Raw genomic sequence first — 25,192 nt, 5'->3', positions numbered from 1 at the left:
GGCACCTTTCACGACTACTAAAAAGAAAAGAAAACAAACTTACCTAATGAATCAGAATAGCACATAGTCAACATACAAGAGACTACATAAAAATATATCACAGATCTAAGAAGTTTTTGAGTAAAGTCACTATTTTGACAAAAGAAATCAATTTTGAAATTTTAAATATTAATACATGTACCAATTGCAAGCCAAAACATTCCTATGAAATAGTATTACCATCAAGAACATATATACAATTTTAACCCTAAGTGTGGGAGGAAAAAAATAAAAGAGGAACAGAATCCATTAGTTACCCCACTGACAGAGGATTATGGTGTTGGAATTACAGTTTGTGACTGTGAGGACCTCAGTATGGGAAGAAAGTGATTTTTTTAATGTGACACTGAATATAATCACTGTAATCTCAGGAGGGGCAAGAAACACTTGCAACTGAAATGATGAATTTTGAAAGATAAATATGTAATCTCCCACCCCCTCATTCTACAAAGAATGCATTTATTTCCTGAAACTGCTGTATCAACTTTCAACGATCACGTTCATTTGCCAGAGAAATCCACTTAAAAATCACAATACTGTTGCAAATGTCAAAGATTTTTATACAAGTATAGGAAATGCACACTTAAAATATCAGACTGGAACACTTACCAAACAGTGTTTTCCTAAAGTAGTATCTATAGTACATTTCTTTATTCATACATCTTCAAATGGTCAAGTTTTCTTTCATATATCCAAAATGTAATATGATGTTTTCTTATTCACCAAATGTTAGCTCTACTTGAAGTCTGGTTCCAAACTAATCAGCCTGCTTTTAAATTTTAAGACATCTGTTGAAAATTTATAGGATCAAACCAAACTGAAGTGGTATAAATTTTTAACATTGGATTGTACATTATTGTAAAGGTATCAGTAACCATTATTAATAAGTTAGTGATTATAGCTCCTTTTGTGATAATTGGGGGGAAGGGTAGATCACCATCTGGAATGGTCTATTTATTTTAATTTTTTTTCTTTTCTTTTCTTTTTTCTTTTTTAAAATCAAGGAACATTGTCTTGGCCTTTGTGGGTTGTTTTTTTTTTTTTTTGTCATTGCCTTTTTTTTTTCTTTTCTTTTCAAGAGACCATTCCACTTTATTTTTAACATCTGAATGCATAAGGACTCAAATGCAAAGCAGTCATACACCGTTATCATTAAAACCCATATGGTAAAATACATACACAAGTCCAACAAAAGGCTAATACATAGTAAAGCCTAAGCATACTACTATGTAATATTATGAATACATAACTTGGAGACTTTAGTTAGAGTACTATGTTATCTATTCATTTTTGAAAACATTCATTAAGATTTTAAATGCAAATTCATTCCTTATTTGGAGTAAAACAAAATCCTCTAAGTTATAACAAGTATTGGTCGTAAGTTTTTAGACCTATTCTTTAAATTACAAAGAACCCAAAGAATTCCGTAATGTTCAGTAGAAGTATGTAATAAAAACATTGCATATGTTTCTAGTGTGATGTCTTTAGCAATTGTTTACTGAAATAAAATGCAAACATCAATCTTTCAAAATACAGGATCAGAAGGTAGTTTTCTTCTCTTTTGTCTATTTGTGAAATCCATCTTCATCACATTTTACCAAAAAATTGTTTTTACAAATATGTAAAAGTACATTAGATAATACTAATGAAACACAGGTAGAGTTCTAGCATATGCAGATCAATGATCAGTCAAATCATCTTCTCCAAGAACGAGATTCATTGTCCTCTTCTTCTTCATCATCATCTTGAAGTAATGAGTCATCCACCAAAGACTCTTCCTGAAACTTTAGGTTAAAATGCATTTAGGAATTTACCCAAAAAAAAAAGAAAAGAAAAAAGGTGACACTTTTAAATACTGATTTCTCTCAACAGAGGTGAATACAAAAGGTATTTCTATAGCTACAATACTCAAGAACAAAGAAAAGCAAACTTTATCCACTCAGTGGCTTCTCTACAGTATCTATTCTATTGCTTATATCAAACAGGCACTAAAACAATATCCAAGGAAGCCCTTGTACATGCCATTTCTCCTGCCTCACTTGATTAAATTATGCCATCTTCTACACCTGCAGAACAGTGCTCAATACCTTTAGTGCTTAAAAAAGAAAACATCAATTTAAGTCTTCTTTGACTTACCCTGTCTAACCCTGGACACTAAATCAACCAATAACTTGTAGAAATGTCTATCAAGATTTATAGATTTATATTTTTTTCTGCTATATGTAACAAACATTTCTTTTATAGCATTCCTTGCTTTTCCCCATTCCCTTCATAAAAGCTTCTCAGACTGCTTTTCAAACTTTGCAAAATACCTAATACCAGGAGCTCTCCTGCTTTTCTCCCCATTCAATTCAAACTCATGGAAGGACAAAGGTATAATCTAAAACATAAAATGACAAATCATGTATATGAGTTTCAAAATACACATTTTATTCTTGCATTTGACTACGGATATGTATAACAGCCTTGAATGCTCTTCAAACAAAATGAAGTGCCATTACGAAAATCTAACAAAGGTAAAACATGGAATCATTGTTTCCCCACCTTACCTTTATTTATTAACCTCAACTTTTTCCTACAGCTTATGTCATCATCAAACAAAATAGTTATTTTTATGTTTATGATTTCAAAGGGCTCTCCCACTTCATTGTTCTTTATGTTCACACCTCTCAGCCATCATACTAATTGCTGTACCCAAGAAAAATGGACTGTTCCACACCTATTCCTCTTCCACACCTAAAATGCCTCTCTCAACTCTATTCCCAGTCCCAGCTCTTGGTTATGGAAAGCTTTTTTTATCACTTAGGGTTCAGCTCCACTGTCACCACCTTCTTCAAGATTCTTCTGGACAGAAGTAATTACTCCTTCCCCTGGGTTCCCACAGCGTATTGTTCAAATCTTTATTGAGCATATCACTCTGCCTTTCATTATAATTAGTTTCTTATGTGTCGTCACCACCCCCCTTTCCAGATTATAAGCTCCTTGATGATAGGGACCGTGTCTTATTCATTTTTGTGCCTATCACAGTATCTACCATATAGCAGGCATTCACTCTAATGAACTAAAACAGTATGAGTTAAAATAAAGGAAACCTGAAATGTTAATAAAGCAAATGAGTAGGATATATACTCTAAAATTTAAAATATTACAAGATTTCCTGTGGATAAAAATCTAAAGAATAATTACTGTCTTCTAAGAGTAAATGAAAACTGAGTATATATATGATTTTCTTTCTTTCTTTTTTTGGATTAGCAATCCATAGTTCTCATTAATCCAGAAAATTTAAAGTTGTCTGCATTTATCTGACATCCCCTGCCTGGAATATGGCTCAGGAATAAAAGTTTTATGTTAAAATCACAGCCATAAAATCACATTTCATATAAAAATGTGAACATTTAAGGGCCAAAACAAATTAAAAAAAAAACAAACATACTTCCTCTTCATCAGGTTCAACTTCTTCTGTTTCAACAGCTGAAATATTAGTTATTGGTTTATTCCATGCCAGTTTTAGATCCTGCCCTTTGAAACGAGCTCCATGAACTGCAGCCTAAAACAATTAAGAACATTAGAACGTAGAACATTAATAATTTCTGAAGAAAAAAATGAAATGTTATAGTACCTAATATTTAAATTAAATTAGTAAAACAAAAGTGAAGACACCTATCCATTTATTTTGTGTTTATTTATTTCGCCATTTACTATTCATTATTATAATTTATAATTTACTTTTAATGGTTATTTACTTCTAAAATCAGCTTTGTGGTTGGAAATACTTTTAAAAAGAAAAGAAGAACACTTTCTCATGCTTGAGCAGAGCTATTATACGAATGGCCAGCATCTGACTATAACCATGGCTGCATGTTTACAATACAATGATAAGGGCTACTGGAGGTAACAATCTCAAGACAATTCAAGATTCTGGCTATAGGTTCTGAACTAACATCCAAATTAGGATCAACAGGCTAAATGTATTTTATTGCATTTTAATTCTTGTTAATTTATGAATGATATATATAGTAACTACAAACTGGGAACCTTTAATATAAAAATAATTTTGCATGTGTAAGGTATCACATTTTAAAATTACATCAGTAGTTTAAAGTATCACATTGTATTTAAAAATACAATGTTTGACATGTATCAACCCTTATGAAATATAAGTATTTCCATGAAGAAAAAACCCCTGAATGTTTCTATTGAAACTAATGTACTTCCTACAAAGCTTTCAGAACTACATAAAAGTTAAACTTAGTATCTGCTAAATTAAATGGCTGGTTAGGAAATCGTGCATTCAAATTAAAGTAACATGAACTGATATAAATCAATGTTAGCAACATACCAGAATAACTCGTAGTCACAAAAGATTTATAGCACAACCTCAAAGTACAGCATAATGTGAAATCTAGAAACAATTACACGTTCAATGACACCTGACCATGAGTTGTGTGATATTAAAGTCTCCAGGTATAAATTTTAAATCTGAACATATAAATCTATGATAAATTTAAGAGATTTTATACCTATTAAAATGCAGTTCAGGAGTTTTTAGTCCATGGCCTCATCACAGTGTCATGTAACTAAAAAATTTTTTAAGTACTTATATATGATATTTAAGATTAAAAACTTAGTTTTTTAAAGCTAAAACTATTACATAAAAATACATTACTATAAGGAAAATTCTAATAGTGTCATACCAAATATCTACTCATAAAGCTCTTTTCATCCAGTTAAAAAATTTTAATGACATTTTCTATAAGTTCTTGACGAACATTTCTGATGACCAAATATTGTAAATCTCTATATTTAGCACATATATCTTCAAATTTATAAGGTGAGTCTACAACCCTCAAAAGTTTTTATTTTAACATTTTACAGGATGATTTTCAAAGCTAGGTATATTTAACATTTTATCAACATTCTCCATTGGAAATTTTTGACTATTTGGCTGTATAAATGTGCGATAACTAAGTTCTTGCCTTTTAAATATACAAATTTTTTATGTAATTTGCAACATAAAATCTTTAAAAGTTTAAAAAAAATACAATCCATCCATTTTATTTTTTAAAAAATTCAAAAATTTCAGGTTACATAATGTAAAATATCATAATCCATGACTGTCCCATCCTGAAGAGATAACCACTATCCTATGAAGAATTTGGAAAAAAAAATCTTGCAACACATTAAAAAAAGTCCTATGCACATAGTAAGAGGCTTTGTGTATATACATATGTAGGATATGTACATGGGAACATACTTTACTGGTCTGTACACCTTCTTTCTTATATTATTAATCCAATTATTTCACAGAATTGTTTTCATAGTCATACCAATAGATTTTTCACTTTTCTTGAATGGCTATTTATATACACATACACCCACACCAAATATATTTAAACTAATTTCTTGAGTGGAACTTTGTCCTATTTGTTTGGCAAACTATTCTTTTCTCAACTAGATCTTGATTTTGTTTACAGTGCATGTTTTTATTGAAGGGAAAGGGGTTGCTGCTGTTCTTTTTGTCATAAATAAGTTTACATTCTCATGTACTGTAATTTATCAGTGTTTACCTTTACGGCTTCCAGATTGTGCCAGTCCTTTAAAAAGCCCCCCCCACACTAAGATTACTTTTAGGAATCCCCTAGCTTTTTACTAATCATATGTATTGAAAAAAGAAAAAACTTTTATGCACCTTTGATACCAAAAATAAAGGCATAATGTATAATTTTTTCCTAACACTCAGTTGTCCTAACATTTACAGATTAGTCAATTTAAATTTCCTGATTTAAATAAAATATCTCCTTGTAATCCTGTACAATTCTTTTATATATTTAGGTCTTTTTCTGAACTCTATTTTGTTTTATTACCTGTCTATCCATACCATTACTATATTATTTATTTCATAATGAATTTGGTATCACTATTCATCCTTTTCAGAATATTCTTGGTTATTCTGACATTATTTTGTCCTGCTGACCTCTGGAATTTTTTGGCCAAGTCCAGTATCATACTGTCTTACTATTGCTTAATAGTATAATATCAACTAGATCAATACTTTTCAATACTGTGGCAGTTGCTTCAAGAGTTCTGCAACCATTTTATTAAAATGTATATTAAAAAAAGAACCTCGTAACTACTTATAAAATGTTAATTGTTTAAAAGTATTCTAGGGGCGCCTGAGTGGCTCAGATGGTTAAGCGTCTGCCCTCAGCTCAGGTCATGATCTCAGGGTCCTGGGATCAAGCCCCGTATCGGACTCCCTGCTCAGTGGGGAGCCTGCTTCTCCCTCTGCCTCTGCCTCTCTCTCTCTCTCTCTCATGAATAAATAAATAAAACATTTTTTAAAATAAATAAATAAATGTATTCTACAGGATGCTTATTTGAGCAAGGTGGTAGTGGTTATAAAGGTGGAAGTGGGGCTAAATGTAAAATTATACAAAATAAGAAAGGAAAGTGGGGGAAATAACTTCAAAAGAAGATAAAATTAAATTTGCTCATCTTAATGAAAACAGTTGATAATCTAAATGAAAAACTACCAAAGTAAAAAAGTAAAGCCAGAAAGAAAAAAATATATAGGGACGCCTGGGTGGCTCAGGTGGTTTAGCATTTGCCTTTGGCTCAGGTCATGAACCCAGGGTCCTGAAATCAAGTCCCTCATCCATCGGGCTCCTTGCTCAGTGGGGAGAGTCTGCTTCTCCCTCTGACTACTGCTCCCCCTGTTTGTGTTCGCTCTCTCTGACAATTAAATAAAACCTTTAAAAGAAAAAAATATAAACAAATCCTTTCTACAGAAAAGAAAAAGATTTTAAAAAGATACATGGTCAAAAAATCAGTAGACCCTGATATTTTCACAGATAAATTCTATTAAACATTTAAGAAAATATATCTCCAACATTACTTAAAATTAACTCAGAGCACAAAGATGGAAAACTTTTCAATTACTTTTTATAAAGCCAAGTAATAGTGATACCTGATGAAAATATTATACCCCTCCCCCAAATCTACAAACCAATCTTACTTCTGAAGACTGAATTAAAGCTACAGACAAATACAAGAATAAAATCGGGGCGCCTGGGTGGCTCAGTCGTTAAGTGTCTGCCTTCGGCTCAGGTCATGGTCCCAGGGTCCTGGGATCAAGCCCCACATCGTCGGGCTCCCTGCTCAGCGGGAAGCCGGTTTCTCTCTCCCCTTCTGCCTGCTGCTCTGCCTACGTGTGCTCTCTGTCAAATAAATATATAAAATCTTAAAAAAAAAAAAAACCTTGTCATTTGTGACAACATGATGAATCTGGAGGGTTATTATGCTAAATGAAGTAAGTCAGGGAACGACAAATACCATATGATTTCACTTATATGTAGAATCTAAAAAAACAAATAAACACTCTCAAATACAGAGAACAGACTGGCGGTTGCCAGAGGGGAGATGGATTGGGGAATGGGCAAAATACCTGAAGGGGATTAAGAGGTACAAACTTCAGTTAAAAAACAAGTCACATGGATGAAGAATATAATAAATATAATCAATAGTATTGTAATAATGTTGTATGGTGACTACACTTATCATGATGAGAACTGAGTAACGTAGAGAACTGTCAAATCACTATGCTGTACACCTGAAACTAATATAACATTGTATGTCAACTATAGTTCAATAAATTTTTTAAAGTAAAAATAGATAAAAATAAATGAAAAAAAAAGAAACAGACTTCAGACTTCAGGGATTTATCAAAGAAAAATACAATACAGTGGGGAATCTGTACCAGAAGCAAATGGTTAGTTCAGTCTCAGGAAACAATATAAATAGATGAGGGAACAAACCCCCCGTATTTCTATAAATACACAAAAATTATGATGAAATCCATTTCTGATCAAACCCAAAAATCTCTACAGCTTTCAAAATACAGGAATCATTTGTATTCTACCTTAATCTAAAAAGCCAGCATCATATATAATACTAAAATTATTAGAAATTTTTTCATTTATTTTCATTCACTTCACAAGGAAGACAATGAATGTCATTTCATGAGTAAAGACACAATTACTACTACTGTTATTTAACATTTTTCTAAGGGTATTAACTAACAGAAAGTAAGAAGTTATAAACATTAAAGATGGATATGATTACCTGAAAAACCCAGGACAACAAAATTAAAAATCTATCAAAAGATAATTTGGTAAGATGGCAGCTACATATTTAATAAAAACAGACAAACAGTTTTTCTACATACAAACAATCAAGAGAAAATACAGTGGAAAAAAAGACCTCATTTAAAGTAACTAGAAGTTAAATGACTGGGGGAAAACTAATGTATTTATTTATATAAAGGAATTATACATGTTATATATATTTTACATTATGCGTTATATACTACTATATTACGTTTACATTATATATTATATATTATGTAATCCACAACATATGTACATGACCTATATCGATTTTATATATATATATATATATAAAGTCTATATAAAGAAAACCTCTAAATGCTCCTAGAGAAAGAATAAAGGGCTGAAATACAATGATGTTCTAGAGGAATATTTGTATCATAAAGATGTTAATTCTCCCATAAAGTATTCATTTTAGAACCTGCTATGTTTATTCTAAAGCTTACATAGAAAATAAATATATAAAATCTACCAGGAAGATGCTAAAAATGAGTAATAGCTGGGCATAATATGAGGGAATCCAAACAACAGCCCTGACAAACTATTAAAATATAAAGTTTAGCTTAATTAAAGCCATGCAGAAGAGGCACATGGATAGAAAACTGATCAATGGAAGAGAACGAATCCCCAACATAACCCAATAAACATGGAAAATTTTTACATACTAAGGGTATTTCACCTAAGTCTGGGAAACTAGCTGTTACTCAATGAAATCAAGTAGGCTCCCTATTTCACACCTTACACCAAATAAAATTCATATGAATTTTCATTAAAATGTTTGGAACTTATAAGCTAATTTTCTAGAAAAAAAATCAGAAAAAAAATCAGAAGAGAACTCAGCAAGATAGTAGACAAATGACATTAACAGTTGACAGAAAAAGAAATAAAGAGCATTTAAACAAATATGAAAGTGTTCAATTTTAATAAGAGTAAAGTGTATATTAAAACTGAAATGAGTTGCTATTTTTACCAAAATAAAACTGATACCATACTGCGGCTTAAGTACCCATGTATTTTATATAAGCAAAGCACTATGCAGAGTACACACTATGGCAAGTGTGTGGGGAAAATGCACCCTCATACATCTTTGGTGGGTAAGCAAATGTGGTACAACCTATATGGGGGTGGGGGATGAAGGGAGCAATTTTAGAACTCTCCATCAAAAATTTAAATGCACATATCCTTTCATCCAGCAATAATGTATCAAGACTATATCTTATAGTCATATTTACATATGTACACAGAGAAATATGCACCAAGAATATTCACTGCTGCACTGTAAAAGAATAAAAACAATTTAAAGGCCATCAACGTGGTTGATTAAATTTGGTACATCCTTTCTCACTTTTCAGTCATATATGAATGTCTCAAGTACCTTATCTTGTACTTTCACTTTGAAATACTGTGCCATCTATTGATTACAGAAAATACAGAGACATTCATCGCTCATCTAGGACAACGGTTCAGAAAATAAGAACAAAGAAATATTTGGAAATAAGCATTAGAAAAGGTTGATAATTTTCTTTCCTTGGGAAGAAAGCCTATCATTTACCTTGAATTTATAATCTCTGACATTTCAGTGTTAAAATTTTCTTTATTTTATAAAATGATGGTGACGGTACATGAAATCTATTTTGTCTTTTTTAAGCACTCTTCCTTAACGAAATTAAAAACTGGTGCCTCTATGTCAAACACTAATTTTTAAATTACCAAACTTCAATGGTCCCTGAAATCCAGAAGTTTGAAAACCAATGCTTTAGCCTATATCCTGCTTGGAGAAGATAAGCTTCAACTTAGTTTTCTATTCTTTCCTACACTAGAAGGTTACAAAATTTTAAGAATTTTTTTGGCTTGGGGCGCCTGGGTGGCTCAGATGGTTAAGCGTCTGCCTTCAGCTCAGGTCATGATCCCAGACTCCTGGGATCGGGTCCCGCATCGGGCTCCCTGCTCCTTGGGAGCCTGCTTCTCCCTCTGCCTCTCTCTCTGTCTCTCATGAATAAATAAATAAAATCTTAAAAAAAAAAAGAATTTTTTTGGCTTAAGGAAATGATTATGGATTAACAACTCCTATAATTTAATTCCAAATGTTTATCATAGCAATGGTAGTTCCTCCTTTCAGGCTATTAAGTAATTCCAACTAAACTTGTATTTACTCTGAAAAGATAGTTCTTATTAGATCTAACTTATTTTGTCACTTCTTCAACCTCCATATAATTCAGTGTTTTAAAGTCTTTGTCATACATTAATCTCAGTCTTTTGAATTGATTGCTATTCATTTGGAAAACATATGCATTGTATAAACATATATATATATGGACATATAAGTATACACATCTGAGGTGGAAAAAGCAACACCCAAGAAAGAAGGTATATGTCAATAAATTTTCCAAAAGCCAAACTTTCAAAAATTATTTCAGAGGTAAAAGGTTTTTTTTCTCTCAGCCACATAAGCAAGAAGTTTTAACAAACATTTAACCATTTGTACAATGACAACTAACCACTGTTTATGAGAGTTTTAAACTCCCATCAGTAACATTTTTTACTCTCAAAAAAGATCTTTAAAGTGAAAGATTACCCAAAAGTAGATTTAAAAAAACAAAACTCTAAGACCAGGAACTCCTATTCTATAAAACCATCCACCTCCTACACCGCTAATCTTGACACTAGTTATTACAAGCCCCAGTTGAACACTTACTGAGACTTTTCAGACCCACAGTCTTTTACTGGTTACAATGCTCCAAGAGCAACTCCTACCAGGCTAGGCACCACTGTGATAATCAGGAAGTATTCACTACAAAGAGGATAAATCAATTTAGAAAGTTTTTTAAAACTTTAGACCACAATCCACTTAAAACTTCTGAAAAGCATACTACTTTTCCATTCACATTAGGTTAACTGTTTGGAACTCTTACTGCATTTTTCCAAGGACAAGATGGTACATCTATTTCTCTACAATCCTGAAGAAAGAACATACAGGGCTAAAAATGTTCCTATCAAATCTCCCATACTTCTTACCCATTTTCCTGTTTAACCTGTTAAACCCAGATGAAAGACAAGGTTGCATATACTCATTCTTTATAAAGACAATTCAAGATACATGGTTTAAGACAACTATATTAAAAGGACCCTAAAAGCTAGAGCAGTGTTATCATGCCTTGGGCAAAAAGTTGCAGAGGCTTAGTTGGGGATATGCTGAGCTAGGGACACATTAGAGTTCAGCCTACTGGGACTAGGAAGTAGCATATAAGGGATGCTTTAGAAGATCCGCCATCAGGATTATATCTCAGCTTCTACCTTATCTCTCATCACTCTTTCTGCCAAAGCAGACTTTGTTCTGGGCCAGCTGAGAAAAAGGATAATGGAAAGTCGGGTGGCCCTATCCCCTGTGAAAGAGAAAGGAAGGAGAACTGCTAGTTTCTCAAGACAATACAACTTTATATTCAACTTGGTGACTATTCTAATTACATCATATTATAAGTAGAACTGCCTAACTGCTCATTCTTTGTGGCCATGAATTACTTCACATAATCTATCTACTGTTGAGGTGTAGTTATTTAGTAAGTTAAAAAAAATTTCTTTTATATTAAGACTTAAAAACAATACTTATAAAACATTTAAATCTGAATTTTCAACAAATCAGATTTCTAATACTTACTGCTTCAGCTTCTGCTCTTGTCTTGAATGTAATTACTGCATGAAGTGAAGAGTCATCAATCTGACAATCTTCAATTTCACCATATTGCTTTAAATTAAAAAGAAGTATTTCCTCCAAATAAATATTTTGAAACATCCAAAATCCTAATGGCTTTTAAAATACCCATAAATGTAACCCAGAATATATAACAATTCATGGTGATTAACAGAAAAAAAAATGATGAATAATTCATTTTAGTACTTGACATTATAAGATAAAGAATGGTCCTATTTACAATTCTATACTTTTTCGAATTAGGGAAACTTATACTTGAATGATTCTTTAAAAAAATGAAACAATGGTCATAACTGGGCTTCCTTAATGTCCTTCCTTCATTATTCCAATCCTAGAATATGCTAAGTTCTTTCTAAAACGGAATATTTAATCCTCAGGATATTCTATGAGTTTTTTGTGTCATTCCCAATTCAAAGATGGTGCAAAAAAAAAAGATTCAGAGGATTTAAATAATTTTCCCAAAGTAATTAAGTTAAATGTCAGGAGAGTCCAGGTCTTTTAACATTCGAACTGACCCTGCTTTCACTCCTATTACATACTCCTCTACACTGCACACTCTTTAAAAAAAAAACTAAATAAATTAAATTATGCTTGCTTTTGGTTTGTTGGATTTTATTTTTTCTGTATGTAGGATTTCTCCTTTATATTTCCCTTAAATAGCAATCTTTAGTATATAAAATTCTAGTCCTTCATTTATCATTACTCATACCTTCCATCTTTCTTAGCCAAAAACAAAATAACTATAATCTCATTAAATACACACACACACAAACACACACCTATTCCCCATATCGAAATTTCTGTAAAGATAATGGACTCTAGCATCAATCAGCTCCTTTCAGCTGTCAGTTACTAGCTGTGTGAACTTGAACAAGTTACTTAATCTCTTCATGCTTTATCTTCTTCATCTCTAAAGTGAGCATAATAAAGGTACGTACCTCAGAGTTGTTGAGATAACTCATAAGATAATTAATTATATATAAGGCACTCAGAATAATACCTGCCACAAAATAAATGCTCTATAACTTTTAGCTATAATTTTTATTATTAATACTACTGGTTCCAGTATAAATTAATGAAGGCATTTTGTTAATCACAATTTATAACAGTCAATGGTCCCAACCCCCAATGGGTTGTCTCTGTTACTTGTCCCATGTTCAAATCCCAGGTTGAGACAGAGAACTAAACTTTAAACCTGCATTCTTAAATTATTATTTTTAAATGTGCATTACCATTACTAACTTTGAAAGGAGTTCAAATCTCTAAATGTATGCAAGAATCTCCATTTAGAGGCTCTGAATATTTGTAAAACCAAAACCATCCTAGTCTCACTAAAATACATTCACAACAAACTCACCTGGTTTATTTGGATTTAGCATATTCTTTGCTAGTTTCTTGATTAGCTATATAACTGTATGCAAAACACTTAATTATTTGGATCTCCTTTCCTTTGTGAAAGGGGTGGGGGAAGCTGGGGTGGGTAACAGGCAAGAATTGGGCTAGATTATCTCTAACAACCTTTCTAGCTCTCTGATTCCTTTCTTTCTCCCTTTGAAGCCATCAAGCATGGGACTTTCCAGACTCCTCATCCTTAAATATTAATCATTTTAGTTATTTCTTAAATATATACAATTTCTTTCAATAATTCCCTATGTCCTGACAAAGTAGTTTCACCTTTATAACTTCTATTAACAGCCTAGAATATGATTGGCAAACATTTAAATCTGAATTTCCAAAAGATTCAATCATTTGTGTACCTATCTATAAGTTTATTGATCCCTTCAAGATCTAAGCTCCAGTTTTCCTACCTCATGAAATTCTCCTGTATTATTCCTTTTCCATCATATGCCTGTGTGAAAGATACTTTTCTAAGTTACTAAGTACTTACAGTTTTTAATAAATTTACCTTGATGACGTGATAAATTATGTTTGCAGTTTACTTTAACTGCTTTGTGTTAAAACAATATATATAAAATCCTTGAAGGTAAAGAACTGGTTATTTCCTTCCTATCTCCAGAGCAGTTACTACAGTCCTAAAGACAAGACCGATGCTTAGTAACTAACCTTTGGGATACCACTAAGAATCACAACATTTAAGTTGAAAAGGCCTTTAGGCAAGTGTAATTTCCATTCTGCACACGAGCCCAACAGATCCCAGGAAGTCCAAGTTAAATAATGGGTTAGCCAGGACTAGAATCTCATTCTCCTTTCTCATAGGTCTATATTAGACTGACTCCCTTTAATTATATCCTGCCAGTGAATAAAGGCAACTTCAAGATCATATATCAAAATTTTGTCTTATTTCATTTCGAAGGTCAGCTAGATCAAGAATACAGTATTAACAAATAAAATTCCATCTCAATTTAAAAAAATCTGGGTGGCTATATGATGTGTTAAATTTTCTCTTCAAAATATGTATCAAATGAAACTAAACTATAGGACATCCCCTTCTGAAATAGCAAAACTTAAATCATTCCTTTCATAGTATCTGAAGGCCTACTGTTAAGAATAGCAACATTTCTTCCAGATACCAATTAACCAAACAAACAAAAAAAATCCCTGTTTGTTTTTTAAATAATTAGCAAAAGATCATTATGGATTAATCAAACCCTTTGGTCAGATTAATGGGTTTGAATTACTCATATTTTCATAATTTCCCCTTCAATATCCATCATCCCCAACAATGCTTATCAGTATGTGTTTTGTTGGACAGTAAGAAAGTACCGCAAAATGAGGAAGAAGATCTTCTCGATCACTCTCTGTAAATGCAGAAATCTCCAATGCCCTGGGACGATGATCCACCACAGCATGACCAGGCACACCTCGACCTCGACCTCGACCCCTGCCTCGGCCATGAGCTGCACCTCGGCCTCTTGAGTGAATTCCTCTACCCCGACCAGATGAAAGAATCCCTCGTTTTGCGGCCTTGAAAAGATCAGACACACAAGTTAAACATCACAAGCCACGTTATATATATTCTGTCAGAGGAGTAGATCTTTTATACAATTTGGCATCATATTCAAATGCTGGCCTATGAAAGGATCTCATAATTTAAATTAGTTTTAGTTTTTAAAGTGAAAGCAAATTTAGGTAGCTGATGAAATTAGAAAACAAAACAACATTAATTTAAACAATGTTTTGAAATTATTAAATGTAACTTTTTCTAAGTTCCTACTTTCCAAGATAATCAGACTGTATCATAAAAAGACCAGCAATTCTTGATTTCCAAATACAGAATGTTAAAATGTTACTTCAGTTTAATACATACATAATACACAATTAATTCATTTTTCCACTTATAACTTTTAAATAGTGTATTTGTTTGCCTGTTGACTTCAGTAGGTATAATTATCTCAAATTCATCATTTTAGTCACTTATACTATCATTTTACAACCAATGTAGCACAATACCTTATATTCCATCACATTGTTCTATATGAATAGTATACCATTCCTTCACTGCACAAATATTTAACAAACACTTCCTATGTGCAAGTCCTTACCTTCCTGAAACTCAAATCCTAGAGGGGTAAGAGACATTTAGCAACCAAGTTACTTAATAACATTAATGAGAAGTCACTCAAAGAATAAGGAAATACTTTAAAGACTTGAAAAGAACATTAACGATTGGCAATGAATAAGATACTAGAATGAAAGCTCCACGAGGATATTTTTTACTTGTTTTATTCTCTACTTGATCCCCAGCACTTAGAACAGCAGCTGACAGAATAGATATTTAATATGTGTTCAATGAATCAAAGAAGAAACAAAGAACAAAAAAGGTAGGGGTGAGGGGTGGGGGCTACAGCATGAACAAAGGAATCAAGGTCAAAAGAAACACGGTACTTCTAAAAATACAGGAAATCCAGTGCAGCTGGACCACATGGGATGAAAAAATGAAGCTAGAGAGATAGGCAGAACCAGATGATGAAAAATTTTAAGGACCACAATTAAGGATTTTTAATGTTATCCCAAGGGCTGTGAAAATCAGTTAAAACATTTTAAACACAAAAGCATAGTGATTCAATCAAATCGGTATTTAACATGTTGTTCTGACTAGTTTTAAGAACACAGTAGAGGAAAGGTAAAAACAAGCTGGGAAACCAGTTGGTAGGCTACTAAAGTAGCTCCAACAACTGAAGATGGAAGCTTCGTCTACAGCGGTGGCAACACAGAGAAGTAAACATATTTAAGATATATTTGGAGGTAATATATATAAAACCTGGAAATTAATTGATATGGATAATGAAGGAAAGGGAGGAATCAATAAAGATTCCCAGATTTCTGGTTTGGGTAACTGTGTAGATGGAATTTAGGAGCAAGACAAATTCAATTTTGAACAGGTTTAGTCTAAGGATGTGAGATATTCAAGTAGAAATGTCAAGCAGGCACCACTGACAAATCTCTTCAAGTATAAATATTTATTTCTTCATCTCAAGACAGTTCACCTTAACACTTGCTAAAATAATCTAAAATCCAAATAATAAACTTCATAGGTCAAGGATTAATGTTCATAATGGAGCAGCATATACAGACTTATGCTCTGAGGAACACCGTCTCAAAACGTTCCCTGAAAAAGGGGATCCATGGACAAATAAATTTGAGCAGTACTGAATACTGAATATGTATATTTAGGGATTCAAGAACCAAAAACCTCTAAAGAAACCCTATGGCAACAAGCATGTTTAATACAACCTTTTCCAAATTTATCCGGCCTCACAAGCTTTTTGCACTAATAACCTGTCAACAAAAAATGGAATTGGTGTTGTCAATGACACACTCTGGGAAACACTGCATTACTGCATAGTCCAACGGTAACTACAAACTAAAATTTAGCCATCATAAAAGGAAACCAGAAAATGCCATTCGGCATTTAGTTGTATCATGATAGAGAAACCAAGCGTGGACTAACAAAGAATACTGGTAGAACCGTTATTTATTTATTAAAATTTCTGAGCCAAATTTTTAAAAATAACTTGTTTTTTAAAGTGCCACCAACACAGGCAAGTAATCTCCATAATAAAGAAAATACAATTTCTATATTAACATGAAAGAAATCTATGTTTTTCAAAACCTGTTATCTTGGCCAGGACACAAAGGCAACCCTATCAGGTTTCCAGAGAATGCAAAATGTATGCAGGTTTAGAGACCATCCTATGATTTTCTATGACAGACAAGATAGAGACAAGCACAATGGCTGCTACATGTTAAGTCTTTAATACTTGGATGCCAGTACTAAATTCAGAATATGTCCTATTAGAAAAAAATCATCAAGGTGCTAACAAATTTGGGGGGAAAAAGCGTAATTCTCAGATGAAGGCAAAATAATCTAAAAAATAAAAAATTTTAATTGTGGCATCAATCATAAATGTAGACAAGGACCAACTGCATTAATGACATTAATGTCTCTGTACTTCAAAAGGTAATTCTGATTTTTAAACATCTTTTTGCTAAATATTACAAATGCTCATTGTAACAATCAATTTCACTAGATTTTTTTCTTGTATAATCATGCAGCTAAATTAGAAGTAGTTTATTTTCTTTTATAAACATCCACAGCACCATCTATAGGCAAAACTTAAGTAAGCATGTTTTTAATACAGTTCTCCACTGAAGTCTGATCCTTACAGCAACTCAATATAATATGCCTATATATGCACAGAGTATCTCTGTAAGAATACCTGAAAAGACTTTAATAGATTTTGGTCCCAGGGAGAAGGAGACTAAAATTAGAAAAGGAACCAAACTCACTAGAAGTGGAAGGACCTGGGTGTACAGGCAGAACTGCTACCACCCCTCATTAAATAAAAGATTTTCTCTACCAGTTCTGAAAAATTTGCTAACTTCTTCTCTCCTTTCCTATATCAACTCCCAGTATGTATGTCAGAGACTATCAACAATCATTGACTAGAATGAGGGAGATCTATTTTCAAATTGACCACCATGACTACATCTGCTCCTCTTTAGCGTACTGTGTAGTTGTGGTGAAACATACTTCCAGCTGTAATTCTGTATACTTTCTCCGAAGTTCAGTGACTTCTTCTCCAGCTTGCATCTTCTTATATAAATCCAGTTCTGTGTCAAGCAATTCTTTCTGCATCTAGAAAATGGTAATTAATAATTAAGTGACAATTAATATCCTGCACTTATAAAAAACTTTTTTATACAAAGGACTTTTACACATTCCTGTTTAATCCACACATTCCTTCTGTATCTCCAGTCCTACCACCCTAGCCCAAGCCATCAGTCACTTCTGGTCTACACTACTACAGTCGCTTCCCCACTGGTTCTACTTCCACTCACTTCCCTATAATTCATTTTCCATACAGAAGCCAGAGTGAGATTTCTATGGACTGATATGAAGTAATTTTCAGGAAATAACTGTGAAAACAAACAAACAAGGTGTTAACGAGCACTATATAGTATGCTTTTGCGCTGGGAAGAATACACACACACACACACCAAGAGGGAGAGAAGAATGGGGAGAGCGTCAGAGTGGCAGGGATCAAAGTGAAAAGGTCTTCTATGTTCACTTTTTTAATGTAATTTAACTTTCAAATCATGTTAATGTTTTATTTATTCAAAAAATAAAAGTCAGCAAGAATGAAAGGGAGGGGGACCCAAAACTTACTACAAATAGAAATACATTTAACTTTATCAAACTGATGACATAACCACACAAAAGGGAAAAAAAGTAATCCTAGGCCACAGTTCAGACCCTATGCCCTTAGTTGAATATATTGTGAGCTTGTAAAGAATACAAATAAATCTGAACCTCTTGTCAGAAGTGGTATTGTTGTAGTAATTTGGGAATACGTGGAATGTATTAAATGACTGCAAATGAGTACTGTACTGACGTTAGTGGGAAGCAAGCTGTCAGTATGGGAACGGGAGACAAAATACGGAGTAAGAGGAGGAAAAGAAGAACCCTGTGGTACTGGATAGAATCAGAAATATCAATATGAACCCATAACTTTATACATATACATACATACACACAAGACCAAGTATAAATATTGTATAACTGGAGGTTTTTAAAAATCACTTAGTACCACAAGAAATTCTCTTCCTCACTTATTCACATCCAATGGATTCATCTGCCTGAATTTCCCTTTTAATCAATTCTATATAACGTTGTCAAAATGTTATTTTTTTTTTTAAGATTTTATTTATTCATTTGAGAGAGACAGAACGAACAAGCAGAGGGAAAGAGGGAGAGGGAGAAGCTGACTCCCCACTGAACATGGAGCCCAATGAGGAACTCGGTTCCAGGAAATGGAGACCATGACCTGAGCCAAGACAGATGCTTAACGGACTGAGCCACTCAAGTGCCTCCAGAATGTTACTTCTGTTTATTAACCTTTTATACAAGAACTCCTTATAAAATAAAGCTCAAACTCTTCACTTAACTATTTATCAAGCATTCAAGTACCTGTATCACTTTGTCCTCAAGCTATCTTTTCAAGATTATCCATAACTATCCTCCTAATTACTGACTTTCCAACTATAATATAAAGGATTTAAAAAATTAACAGAGAAAGGATTTAAAAGATTAACAGAGTTTGCTTGTCTGTATATATTTACTATTAATTAATGAAGGAGGGGAAAAATGTTAGCATATAATAGTCAGATTTTAAGCAAAGGACATTACCTAAAAGGAAAACAATCTTAATACAGTGTAGCATTTTAATGTTTCTTGGTAAGCAGTAAAATGAAGAACAACACAAAATAAAATACCTGAGTCTTGGTTTTTATACTTTTTGGAAGACAGCGTCCAGGAGAAGCAGCTTTGACCTCATCTTTCAACTTGGTAATATTTTTTGTCAAAACCTCTAAAGTTTTCATTATTTCTGCTTTATCTTCAGACTTCATTGATTTGTTTTTCTCCAGTTTTGAAATTAACATCTGCCAAATTTTTTAAAAAAAGAGAAAAAGATACTTATTCCTCCTATTATTAACAAAGCAAACACAGCAAAATAAATATAAAAATAAGTAACTACTAGTTTTAGTTTATATATTCATGGCAAAGCTTACAACTAACTACTAAGCAGAATAACAGATTTGGTGGTACTATCTCAATTCAAGTCTTAATCTTGGCACACTTTGTAAAGAATTACACATTACCACTGGTCTTTCAGAACATAAGTTCAAAGCACACAACCCTAAGAAATTCAATCTGACCACGGAAAAGTCAATTTGAAGTAATATCAGTAATTTTACTTTCCAATCCATTTGTGGATATTACTGCCTCTAAGTATTCCTACTCCAAATGTAGTCTGCAACCCAGAAAGAACCAGAGGAAGTTTCATGGTTTCCTTCACATAATGAAATCTTAAAAAATTAATTACTTTGTTACAGGGAACAATAACTGGCTGGCCTAAGAACGATATCCCCAACATGGACAGGAATCAAAAGATAAACAAGGCAATACGGGGCAGAAGATACCACATATTATAGGTTTTCTGAGTCAAGGTCGTTTCAGTTTGTGGTATAAAGTACTGTAATTTCTCTTTGTATCTAAATTTAAATTAGAAATTATAAGCAAAAATGTAAGAAGTTTCTGTATTTTCAATAGTCTGAAATGTCATAACCTTTATTACTAGACATAATCAAAAACTAACACTAAATAGGGGCGTCTGGGTGGCTCAGTCATTAAGCGTCTGCCTTCGGCTCAGGTCATGATCCCAGAGTCCTGGGATCGAGCCCTGCATTGGGCTCCCTGCTCAGCGGGAAGCCTGCTTCTCCCTCTCCCACTCCCCCTGCTTGTGTTCCTGCTCTTGCTGTCTCTCTCTGTCAAATAAATAAATAAAATCTTTAAAAAAAAAAAACTGACACTAATTAAATGTCATAGAGCAACCATGTACAAAAGAAATACTGCAAACCATGCAAATAATTTTACATTTTTCTAGCAGCCACATTAAAAAGATTTTAAAAACCCAAACCAGTAAAGTTAACTAATACTGTATTTAACTCAATATATCCAAAATGCTATATTTCAACAAAAATTATTGAGATATTTTACTTTTTTCCTTTGTATTACATCTTTGAAATCTGGTACGCATTTTATATCCATAGAGCACATATCAATTTGGACTAGACACATTTCAAGTACTCAAAAGTTGGATGAAGCTATTAGCTACCATACTGGACAACACAAAACTAGAGGATCTCAAGCCAATTAAAGAAAGGTACGTATTTCAATACTGAGAAAAATGTTCCAATTCACTATCTGTTGATAAATTACTGTGCAGCAACATATCTGGATAAATACTCCTTATTTTCACAAGTCAACCACCCCAGTTCCTTTAAACCACTCCAATCCCCAGTTCACCATTTAATGCTCTTCATCCCCAATACGTTGATCAACTGATATATACCTTATCAGTGATAAATATTCCAGTTTTACCCTTTTCAATTACATAAAATATATTTCTTAGGATTAGCTATATAGTGTGAAATTAAATTTACTTAAAATTATAACACCATAAATACATTTTGCCAAATCCAACTTTAATATTTTACCTTCTGTGTTTCAATGTGCTTTTCTAAAATTTCTTGTTTCCTTTTCCTTACATCTTGCTGAAGTTTCAGTGCCTCCTAGAGAAAGAGACCAAAAATATCATTAGAATATTTACTGATAAAACAGATATTCCAGAGGAAAGAAAGGGTTGTAGATACAGCAGCTTGGCAACAATTAAATGTAAAGTTTTGCTATGTACAAGTTAAATATGTATGTAAGTTTCAAAGATTAATCAAGAGAAGCTTTTGTTCCCCCAAAATTAGTATTTACTGCTAAACTATGAAAAATAAAAGTTCACTGGACCCAACATACACTTTTTTCTTTTAGTTCTATTTTGTGATAAGCCTTGAAAAAACACATACATGCAGAAAAGCTTTCCTACATGCACATTTTGTATACTATTATCTGTATTTACCTGTTTTTTTTTCTGTGCTTCATTATTGTCAAGGGCAGAGGTGGAAACAAGTAAGGTTTTCTGTGCAGCCTTCAAAGCAGCTGGATTATACACTGTTTTAGTTAGGCCAGTAGATGTAGACAACACCTACCAATACAAATTCAATTTCTTAAAAAATGTACCAAGCATTTGTGATTACCTATCTTTCCTACAAAACTCAATTTTAAAACACTTTTGTCAAAAACCAGTACATTGAAATAAGTCTATTATATACATATAATAACTAAATCACATTTAGTGATTTGAAAGGAAGGGTATGACTGAGGCATAAACTATAAAATAAAAAAACTAAATTAACAGCATATATCTATAGAAAAAAAAGAACATACAAAAACTTGAAATAAAGAAAAAAACACTGACATCACTATATAACTGAGAAAATATTAGTTGCTAAAAACATTTACTTAATATTCCTAGTGACTAAAGCAAACACAGTACACAAGAGCATGACACAGGAGGAAAACAGATACTGTCCCTCAATTTAACATGATCATTTGCAATTTATAGTTCTGAAATTAACCTTTCTTAAGAACTTAAGAAAATGCTTTCTTCCTCCATTCCTTTGCTTGCATTGATCCCTCTAAGTGACCTTATTCCCTTAAACCCAGCTCAGGTTCAGCACCAAACAGTCAAGACCTCCACAAAGCCCTAATCATTTGTTTCTTCTACCCAGATCCTTTCATGAAATTTTATTCCTACAGCTATTCAAACAATTAAAATGACCTAATGGATATATTAATTTACATGTCTCTCTCCTTGTCTACACAGTAAAGCCAACAAAACCATTTATTTCTCCTCTTTGTGCTTCTTCTACTACCTAAACCTTGTTACCAACTAATTGTGAGACCCTGGGTAACTTCAGGCACCTTTTCTGGGCCTCAGTTTGTTCATTTGAGAATGTTTAAGTTGATGGCATCTAATGTCCTTACAAACTCAAAAATTCATTCCATGAGCGTAGGGATTTTTTTTTTTTTTTTTTTTGGCTTCGGTCACCACTCTATCTTCAATGCCTAGAAAGTGCCAAGGCATGTAGTAAATACTCAACGAATAGTTTTGCACTAAAGTAAACTGAAATGATGATAGATTGAAGTGTACAATCTACACAAGGGTCAATTCAAAAAAATAAAAGTGTATAGGCTACCTTTTTTATTCTTCAAAAGCAAAAAGTTGTAGGTTCTGTGGCGTGGTTAGTTAACAGTTCTTAATAAAGGAGTCCAGAGATCCCTTAAGGGAAATCTATGAATGTTATAAAAACTAAACATGGAACCATATGTGTGAACAATGTAACTTCCCTGAGGAAAAAACATAGTTTTCCCAAGTGTTAAGGGAGTTCCCTACCAAAAAAGGGGGTTAAAAGAACTACACAAACAGAAGATGATCAATGAGAAAAAGAGCCCTACCTTTTTAGCTACTAAAATATAAACATATGGGTCTATCAGAGAAGTATCAATCAGACACCATTTTCTAATGTTCTATCATGAAGTTAGATCAGGAAACATCACAAAGATTAGACAACTCATCACTATTCTAAGTATTCAAGAATGTTTTAGCCTCCAAGTAAAATAAAAACCTAGAACACCATTAATTATGCTGGTTCCATACAATGCAACTAATGTTTAAAAATAAAGGCTCTTTACAATACTTGATGTGTATCAAATCTGACTGATAATTTTCTTCAATAACGAAAAATAATACCCAGATATCACTAATGATGAAATGGCTGCATTCAGTAAAACATGGAGTAAACACAGATTTACTTTGCAGTCTAACTTCAGTCACCATTCTCTGTAATACCAGAAAAAAATTTCTTCTATGCTACCTTACCATACCACAAAATGCTAAACTGTGTGATCATACAAGTATAACAGAGTAACTTTATAAAGAAACACAAGATAATGTGCTAAAAACAGTCTGAGTGTCTCATAAACGGTTTTCTTCATGAGAGCTCCATAAAAAGTTGAAAAGTTGTGACCAAAAAGATTTCTATACTAAGTTGGAAATAACATAAACCTACTTTCTAGTTTCAAAATGCGTTTTACCGTAAGAGCTGTGAGAAGGCCTGAAGTAAAGAAACCCATGTAATTTGTTTAATTTAGCATTTCTTCAATTTCATTGAGAAGGGAGCACTCCTTTTCAAAGTATACTTATTAACATCTGATATCAGACTAAGGAGTGCTGATTCAAAGTGAATAAAACTATATGACAAGAATGAGAAGACTCCTTTACTCCTAAAAGCATCCCACATCCTTGTTTTATCCAAGAACTGCCTTCTACACAAACAGAACATTAGCTAACATATTTCAATGAGCTCAAAACATCACTATGAAACACATTATCACAATGTACCCCTACTAGAGACATAAAGGTTGCCACAAACACCAATAAGATGTAGCCTAATTTCAGAGGTGTTGAAAGGTGAAAACAAAATGTCTTAGAAACAATGAACTATTAGTCACAAATACTGCTCACTATTTGAATCTATCCGGTTCTAGAGTTTAGATAGTAAGAGTATGAATAGCAAGGGATGTCTGTATTTTCAAAAGACAAGGATGGAGTTGTGATAAAAGAGAAGAAAATCTGTTAAGAATGAAACCAGTGGAAGGAAACGACAAATCCAACAGAAAAGAACGTGCTACAACTCCTAAGAACAAAGTCAAAGCATAGGTGGTGGTCTTTCAAACAACCACACCTTCTCTGTTTTCCAAACAGGTTTCGGCATGTACTGTATTTTTACATACTGATCTTATGGCATTCACCTATTAACGCCAAAGGCTGGTGAATTCTTTTGGATTTTTCACATACACTATCATGTCATCTGTGAGTAAATATAGTTTTGTTTCTTCTTTTGCCACCTTTTCACCGTTTATTTCATTTTCCTGCCTTACTATACTGGTTAGGCCCTACACTAAAAAAAAGTGATGAGAGTGGACATCCTTTCTTGTTCCTGATCTCAAGAGGGAAATCATTCACTATTTCACTATTCAGTATGTTAGCTGTAGATGTTTTATGAAGATAAACTTTATCAAATTAAGGAAGTTTCTTTCTATTCTTATTTTGTGTATTGTTTATTGTGACAAAGTAATAAATTTTATCATACGCTTTTTCTACTGAAATAATCATAGGAGGTTCTTCCCACCCTTCTCCCCCTTAGTCTGTTAATGTGGTGAATTTTCAAATGTTAACTCAATCTTGCATTTCTGGAATAAATTCTACCTGGCCAGGTCGTACTATCTTTTTTCATATCACTGAGAATTTGTTAATTATTTAGCTTAGGATTTTTATGTGTACATTCATGAGCTATTGCT

At 32.8% G+C, this 25,192-nt stretch overlaps 1 protein-coding gene across 12 annotated transcripts in view; it reads right to left on the bottom strand.

Annotated features, from left to right (window-relative positions):
• RBM26 (RNA binding motif protein 26) overlaps nucleotides 1–25,192 on the bottom strand; it is an 87,944-nt gene that overhangs the window by 6,982 nt on the left and 55,770 nt on the right. For 11 of the 12 annotated variants that reach the window (XM_035726483.1, XM_035726484.1, XM_035726487.1 and 8 more), the window contains 8 exons: nucleotides 21,849–21,974; nucleotides 21,436–21,510; nucleotides 19,651–19,818; nucleotides 17,909–18,013; nucleotides 14,638–14,838; nucleotides 11,860–11,946; nucleotides 3,473–3,586; nucleotides 1,039–1,823 (listed from right to left, as the gene is read on the bottom strand). In XM_035726483.1, coding sequence (XP_035582376.1) covers nucleotides 1,734–1,823; nucleotides 3,473–3,586; nucleotides 11,860–11,946; nucleotides 14,638–14,838; nucleotides 17,909–18,013; nucleotides 19,651–19,818; nucleotides 21,436–21,510; nucleotides 21,849–21,974 — 966 coding nt within the window. In that variant the 3' untranslated portion in view covers nucleotides 1,039–1,733. Of the gene's footprint in view, nucleotides 1–1,038; nucleotides 1,824–3,472; nucleotides 3,587–11,859; nucleotides 11,947–14,637; nucleotides 14,839–17,908; nucleotides 18,014–19,650; nucleotides 19,819–21,435; nucleotides 21,511–21,848; nucleotides 21,975–25,192 lie in introns of those variants that run through there. The other variant, XM_027588116.2, reaches the window with a different exon arrangement.

Source organism: Zalophus californianus, chromosome 3, assembly GCF_009762305.2.
Source record: "Zalophus californianus isolate mZalCal1 chromosome 3, mZalCal1.pri.v2, whole genome shotgun sequence".
Taxonomy (NCBI): Eukaryota; Metazoa; Chordata; class Mammalia; order Carnivora; family Otariidae; genus Zalophus; species Zalophus californianus.
This window is presented reverse-complemented; position numbering and strand designations above follow the sequence as displayed.